Source organism: Pteropus medius, unplaced genomic scaffold (assembly GCF_902729225.1).
Source record: "Pteropus medius unplaced genomic scaffold, Ma_sr-lr_union100, whole genome shotgun sequence".
NCBI classification, from domain to species: Eukaryota; Metazoa; Chordata; class Mammalia; order Chiroptera; family Pteropodidae; genus Pteropus; species Pteropus medius.
Window position 1 is genome coordinate 129,744 of NW_024342539.1, and position 8,181 is coordinate 137,924.

Here is an 8,181-nt window from a genome sequence, read left to right on the forward strand (position 1 = left end):
CAGTCCTACCATGCGCTATGAGGGAAACCAAAACTTAATATGTATGGAAGGTAAAGGATAACAAAAGCAGGGTAATGACATGAGGAAATTACTAAGTGAGGAAAAAGATTATTCAGGCTTCCCTAAAACCTTGTTTCTCTTCTCCCACTGTGGGTTTCTGTGAAGGCAGAGCTGGAGTCCATGTTAGGAAAAGAGGGAATCAGTAATATTCAGGCCAGGGGGTTGGGGGTTTTTTTTGTTTGTTTGTTTTTTTATCCCCTGAATTGATCACTAACAGGATGAAATTTTTTTGACAGTGGCAAAAATTGTGGTTAACAGAAAAACCCATTTGAGCTATGGCTTTTGGGCTGGAGAAATCATACAAATCTTTAACCTTGAACCATTGGAGAAGTAACAGTATCTGGTCATAAACTATATAAATGCTTTGAAGTGTCATATTTAGAAAATTTATACTTAATAGTGTGGGAGCTTCAGAGTTATTTATGGTCTCATCTATATATTGTATAACAATTTTGTATCAGTTTTGAATCAACATTAATGACTACCAGTGAACATCTGTTGGAGCTGGATTTTGTAACAGTCCTGGGTATCTGATTTCTTGACAAAGTCTTTCTTTAGCCACCTTTACACTGTAACCAGCAAGTTGAAACCCAATGGTTAAAGAGGGAGAAGAGTTTACTGAATACTTCTTGCAAGGCAATGTGCCAAAGTACAAAAATGTATTGCATTTCTTCACATGTATTGCATTTCTTCACATCTTTCAGACTTCACTTTCATTAGTGTAGTCTGGTAGCAGCCATTCATCATTTATGTATGCATTCACTTGGTTATACGGGACTGACAAATGTAAGAAATTGTGTCACAGAGGAGAAAAAAAGCAACAATTTTAGTACTAAAATGTGACTAAGACCATTAAATCAAACCTTTTGAACTTACAATGAAATGGACTTCTGCTGTCTCAGGTCTCTGCTTAAAACCAAAGAAAATAAAAGTAGATATCGGTGGGTAGTTGCTCTGGGCTGAATTGTGGCCCCCTGCCACCCCCACCTAATTCATATGTTGAAACACTACCCCCCAACATGATAGCATTTGGAGATGTGGCCTTTGGGGGATAATTAGGTTTAAATGAGGTCATAAAGGTGGGGCCCTCATGATGGGATTAATGCCCTTACTAGAAGAAACACAAAAGAGCTTGTTCTCCCTGCCATGTGAGGACACAGTGAGTAGGCAGCCATCTGCAAGCCACAGGGACAGAACCCTCACCTGAAACTGATCACGGTGGCTTCTTGATCTTGTGCCTCTAGCTTCCAGAACTGTGAAAAATAAATTTGTGTTTAAGTTACCCAGTCTATGGTATTTCATTATGGCAGCCTGAGCTGACCAAGACAGAAGTGATTGAAGTTCACCAGTAACTAAATGAGCATCGATCATACTAACGCCATTTTCTGTCCCTAGATGTTTATGCCTTAGACTTAACATGTTGGAGCTGAGACTTTAAAAATTTATTTGCTTTTACCTTAATTGCATGCAAATTCTGCTACAAATTTTAGATTTAACATTTTCCTGAACTAACCTTTAAAATTCCACTAAAATGGCTTGATGTACATCTTCAGCTGAAGAAACTGAAGGCCAGAGAGTGTTAGCGTCTCCTGGATTAGTAGCGGACCGTATGGCCCTAGAATTAAGGAGTCCCAGTTTTACCTGGATTCTCAGATTCTGGAGGATAAGTCTGGATTCTTCTTAGCTGTGTGTCCTTGGACAATTTACCCAACCTTCTTGCGCCTCAGTTTCCTACTCTCTCCAATGGGGTTAATCACAGTACTTAAGAATTAGTATTAAATGAGATTAGGCCCATAAAACGCGTAGCGTGTTGCTTGGCGCAATTAATATTGCTCAAGCTCTCATAGCTTGTCAGTAACAGAAACCAGGATACAGTCCCGGTGGCCCAATTCCTTGCCTATTGTATTTCCCAACACATCACATGTAATGGTTCTCGGAACCGAGCGGTAAATCACCCAACGAACGCGCTTGGTATTACTCAGGCAAAGAGGTCGTCGCCACGAGAGGGGCCTAACGCGAGCCGCCAGTACTGCGCCTGCGCGGGCGTCCTTCCTCGCCTTGGTGCTCGACCTGAGGCGCCTGCGCACTGGGCCCAGCCCGCCCTCAAGGACTTACCCAGTGGGCAACGCTTCGGTCCCGGCCAAAATGGCGAGCAGGCCAGCTGGTAAGTGACTGATGTCTTATCTGGTGGGCGACGCTGCGCTGAACTTTTTATTTTCGCAGCAACTTGCTTCTCTTCCTTTGCTCTCTTAAGTGGCCAGGTTTGCGGTGTAAGGGAAAGCAGCGGATCCGTTCCAACCTAGAGGACGCCTTTCCCCCAGTCCCTGCTGTCCCCAGGCCATACTCGCTCGTCTACGGGGTTGGGATGTGGACTTTCTCTTGGTAAAGGTGTCCGCGGTGGCTCCGACAGCCCAGGCGTTCCAGCTTCCTGTGCTCGGCAGCCTCAGAAAATTCCAGGGCTCAAGGAGATAAAATTAGTGGATGACTTTCAGCCAAAACGAACTGAGGGCTGTGAGCCAAGCGCTGTCATATACATTGCCGCGATAAATTCTCCTGGCGCAACGAGAGGGGTATTAGTTTCCCATTTACGCTGATAACTGAGGCAGTGTGACCAGAGGAAATAGGTTTGGCAACCTCATTCCACTCCTCGCGCTTCTCAAATTAGGAATTAGAGGTATCTGAGCAAGGGTTAAAGCGAAACTTCAAGTTAACCTTATTTGGAATGTCAGCTTGTCTATTTGAAGAAATTTGTATTTATTATAGACGCTAAAACATTTCTTAGTGAATCAAATACAGAATTACCGGAATATTTAAAAGAGAACGTGAACATCAAATAGAATTTTACACCCCACCCCCTGCTTTATTTGCGGGGGGGCGGGGGGCAATGTCTGCCCTCTGGCGGTGAAAATTGGAATAACTTTTTTTAAAAAATCGGTCCCTTTCTCCCTGCTCCAGCAATTGTGTAGCCATTAGGAAATATCAGAGTAGCAGAAAATGCATTAAATGACATTGAGCTTTTTGGGGGTGGGGAGAGACTTAAGAATTCATTATTTAATTAACTTTACAAATATTGAAAGCACCCTGCCTCTGTGCGGTTTTGGAACTAGATAGACCTGGCCTCAACTCTAACTGCCTTTGGTCTTGGTTAGGATGACTTCTGTAAGCCTTATTTCTCTTATGCAAGGACAGGCATGCTGTAAATAACTGAACTAATGTGGGTAAAGCAAATAAGATAGTGCTTGGCACACAAGTGTTCAGTGAATATTATTATCACCATCACTGGTAAATATATTTAAAAATTTGCCTTCTACAAGTATGTTGGTAGACTGTTGGCTCTTTGGCACTTGTTTTGCTAGAAGCAATATTATACATGGTGCTTAATTTCCAAGGAGATTTACCAAGTCTTATAGTCCGTGATGTACTAAGGAGTAGGTACAAGAAAGGGTTGGAGTAAAAGGAGAGTTTGCTTTCCTTCCTTGGTCAGGGACTAGCCCTAGACAAAATTAAAAAAAAAAACTTTTTTTTAAACTTGCATTACTTCCCTTTCTGTACCACATCACTCATAAACATCAGACGCTATCGTGTTGCCCGTAGCAACTACTGGATTATCCCATCAGGTTTGGTCTTGTCCTCCAAAGAATTTTAACATTACCTGTTTCTCCTCATCCATTTCAACTAATGGTTTCAGAATTCTCCCAGAAAATTCATAGTTTTAAAGAGGGTAGCCAAGTGAACAACAGGTAATTTAGAATAAAAATTTTGGAGGATGAGGGTCATTTAGACTTGCCAGCCTAACCTGAAATCTCACCTTTTCATACAATTCCAACTCCCTTGAAAAGTTTACAATTTTTTCCTGTAATACAGCGGTCCCTAGCCTTTTTGACACCAGAGACGGGGGCTCCTATGAGAATCTAATGCCTGATGATCTGAGCTGGAACTGAGATGGTGATGCTAGCTCTAGGGAGCAGCTGCAAATACAGATGAAGCTTTGCTCACTGCTCACTTCCTGCTGTGCGGCCCGGATGTTGGGGACCCTTCCTGTAATCTGTTTCTGAGACTACAAATCATGGAGAAGTTCTGAGTTCTTTTTCCATACCCTACCCCTTAAATTCTTATAGTAGCAGGGGGACATAAAGGGTTGGCATGCTTGTCTTGAGAGGCTGGAATGTCAGTAATTGTACCTGTAGATCTTTTGTACATTAAATGTTTGAGTTTACTTTTCCCCCCATGAGTTGCTGCCCAGTTTTTTTTACCTGCAGTCACTTTTGCTCATAGATAAAATAGCAATTTTTATCTACAGTATACACTTTTAAAAGGAAGTTCCTTCCTATGTTTGCATTCTCTAACAGAGTAACTATAAGAATAGTCACTGCTTGCCTATCGACGTTTTCATATAGTATAAGTGAATTGTAGCAACTAACAGTGTGACAATATCAGTTGCAGCATCAGGCCGGTGGCTGGAGGGTATTCGAAAATGGTATTACAATGCTGCAGGGTTCAATAAACTGGGTGAGTATCTGCTTTCTTTTTCTGTTTTCTTTTTTTTTTTTGGTTTTTTTCTGAGAGCAGTGCTTTTGCTAGAGTTATTATGAGTCCAAAAAAATACTTTAATTGTACTTGTGTACATTAGAAGTTTTTAAAATTAGGTCACATTGTATTGTTTAGTTAAATCACAGCCATTTTCTTTTTATTATTTTGAGAAGAGAGAGGAATGGAATCATCTCAGATGTTTAAGGTGGAAATAATTCATGTTCTTGAAATATGGTAACTGGACATTTTCCTTATTATATGCTCTTTCAACTCCTCCACTTAGCATTTTAAAATTTAAGCTATATAAACTTTGAAAGTAAGAAATTTTTCAAATGTTAAAGTTGTCTAAGATCTTTACAATCATCTTGATGCCTGAACATATTTAGAACTTTATAATTTGCTATGGACTTCATCTTTTATTATTGAAGCTTGATGAAAGCATCATTTAATGTTACTGTTTTTTTAGTATACTCTCATTTTAAGATTCTCTAATACTTTGATCTCAGATTTAAAGTATAAGAAATGTGGTTTATTGGCATGTGTTTAAAAAGGTAGACATTTTAAATATTTTAAAAATTCTTTTAGATAAAGTGTGAGTTTTGTGGCAGTGGATTTTAAAAGGCTCATATATTGTTTTCACAGTACTATTTTACAAATAGCCCATTAAAGTAACCCATTATAATGTATAAAACACATTGAGTTTCATCATACCTAATTCTTGATATTTCACCCAAGTCTTAAATTTGTAAGTCATAAAGATATTTTACCCATTTAAAAAAATTTCTAATTTTGAGATACATATTCAATCTAATGCTCTTGTTTTCTATCACAGGGTTAATGCGAGATGATACAATACATGTGGATGATGATGTTAAAGAAGCCATAAGAAGGCTTCCTGAGAACGTGTATAACGACAGGGTGTTTCGCATTAAGAGAGCACTGGACCTGACTATGAGGCAGCAGATCTTGCCTAAAGAGCAGTGGACAAAATACGAGGAGGTAGAACAGCTTCTGTGTATCTGATAATGTTGACCATTAAGGATTGAATATTACAAACAGAAAGGCATTCATTTGTATGCCTTTCTGTTTGTAATATTCATTTAAGAATTTAGAGTTCTTAAAGTTGTGACAAATAGATATCCTTATGACAGTACAGTGAGATTAGATCAAATATTAGCTCCATTTTAGAGACAATCACATTGAGACTTAAAAGTGAAGTGACTGTCCCAAAAATCACTAAGCAAGTCTCTAATAAGACTAGATCCAGGACTAGAATTCAGGTCTTCTGCTTCCCAGGCCCTGGTTCTTTCTCTGCTTCTTACTCAGATGAAAACCGGTGGTCATGTGATCAGCCCATTGAGTGGCCCTCTAGCTCCCAGGAAGGACTCTGTGAAGCAAAGACTTTGTGTATTACCCTTGCCCCTTTAACTGTACTGAAACTAGGCAAAAGCTTGTAGCCTCATACTCTTTTCTGTTAGACTTTCCTCTCGTAACCTATCAAAGCAAGCGATTTGTGGGTTTTTACATTCTAGAAAAGCAAACAATTCTTTGCTTGAGAATATTTTTTTCTTATGTTGGAAACTTTGATACATTTCTTATGTTTAAGACCTATTGAATGTTGAGGACATGTCAGTATGTGATGGTGGCATATGATATTTTTCTTTTATTCTTTAGGATAAATTCTACCTTGAACCATATCTGAAAGAGGTTATTCGGGAAAGAAAAGAGAGAGAAGAATGGGCAAAGAAATAAATATATACTGAAAATGTGTGGCTGCAGCTGTCCTCAGTGTATTTTTAAGATGTTGTTTAAACCTGAAATGTACAATTGAGAATCATCTAGGCTGCAAATGTATTACTTTAAATAAATGCCTATTATAATTTTTGCTGGAGTTTCTGAATTCTAAACCTTATTCTTTTTTCTAATTTTTTTATTTTTCATTACAGCTGACATTCAATATTATATTAGTTTCAGTTGTACAGCCTAGTGGTTAGACGTTTGTATAATTTACAAAGTGATCCCCCTGATTAGTACCCACCTGGCACCATACATAGTTATTACAATATTGACTATATTCTCTATGCTGTACTTTATATCCCCATGACTGTTTTGTAACTGCCAGCTTGTACTTCTTAATCCCTTCACCTTTTTCACTCAGTCCCCCAGTGTCCCCTCCCATCTGGCAATCACCAGTTTGTTCTTGTATCTGTGAGCCTGTTTTCATTTTTTCATTTATGTGTTTCTTAGTTGTGGCCATATAAGTGAAATCATGGTATTTGTCTTTGTCTCACTTATTTCACTTAGCATAATACCCTCTGGGTCCATCCATGTCATTACAAATGGTAAGATTTCATTTTTTTATGACAGTAATTATTTCATTGTATAGATGAACTCCAACTTCTTTATCCAATCATATGTTGATGGGCTAGGTTGCTTGCATATCATGGCTACTGTGAATAGCACTACAGTGAACATAGAGGTGTGTAGATCTTTTCAAATTAGTGTTTTGGTTTTCTTTGGATAAATACCCAGAAGTAGAATTGCTGGGTCGTAAGGTAGTTCTTTTTTTAATTTTTTGAGAAAACTCCAAACTTTTCTATAGTGGCTGTACCAATTTGCAATCCCACCAACAGTGCATGAGGGTTCCCTTTTCTCCACATCTTCACCATGACTTGTTTGTTGATTTATTGGTGATAGCCATTCTGACAAGTATGAAGTGATATCTCATTGTGGTTTTAATGTGTATTCTCTGATAATTAGTGATGTTGAGCATCTTTTCATGTCTATTGGCCATCTGTATATCCTCTTTGGAGAAATGCCTGTTCAGGTCCTCCACCTGTTTTTTAATTGGATTGTTTGTTTTTTTGTGTGTTGAGTTGTATGAATTCTTTATAACTTTTGGATCTTAACTCCTTATCAGATGTATTACTAGCAAATATCTTCTCTCATTCAGTAGGTTGTCTTTGTTTTGATGGTTTTCTTTGCTGTGCAAAAACTTGAGTTTGATGTAGTCCAAGTTGGTTATTTTTATTTTGTTTCCCTTATGCCAGGAGACATATCCAAAAAGCTGTTGCTAAGGGCGCTGTCAGAGAGATTACTGCCTTTGTTTTCTTCTAGGAATTTTATGATTTCAGGTCTTACATTTAGGTCTTTAATCCATATTTTGAGTCTCTTCTTGTATATGGTATAAGAAGGTGGTCCAGTTTCATTTTTTTTGCATGTAATTAGTTTTCCCAACACCCGTTATTGAAGAGACTGTCTTTATTCCATTGTATATTCTTGCCTCCTTTGTCATAGATTAATTGACCATGTAGGCATGGGTTTATTTCTGGGTTCTCTATTCTATTCTATTGATCTATGTGTCTGTTTTTATGTCAGTACCATGATGTTTCATTCATTATTGGCTTGTATAGTTATTAGAATAGTGTAATACCTCTGACTTTGTTCTTTCTTAAGATTGCTTTGCCTATTTGGAGTCTTTGAGGTTCCATGTAAATTTTCGAATTATTTGTTCTAGTTCTGTGAAAAATGCCATTGGTATTTTGATAGGGATTGCATTGAACCTATAGATGGCTTTGGGTAGGATGGCCA

The 8,181-nt window shown here is 38.3% G+C and overlaps 1 protein-coding gene across 1 annotated transcript; it reads left to right on the forward strand.

Annotated features, from left to right (window-relative positions):
* The first annotated feature begins 2,077 nt into the window (after window positions 1-2,077).
* UQCRB (ubiquinol-cytochrome c reductase binding protein) lies at window positions 2,078-6,481 on the forward strand. The gene is made up of 4 exons (XM_039866350.1): window positions 2,078-2,224; window positions 4,498-4,569; window positions 5,423-5,589; window positions 6,265-6,481. The coding sequence occupies exons 1-4, from the start codon at window positions 2,206-2,208 to the stop codon at window positions 6,340-6,342; spliced, it is 336 nt and encodes a 111-aa protein (XP_039722284.1). The 5' UTR covers window positions 2,078-2,205; the 3' UTR covers window positions 6,343-6,481.
* The last annotated feature ends 1,700 nt before the right edge of the window (window positions 6,482-8,181 follow it).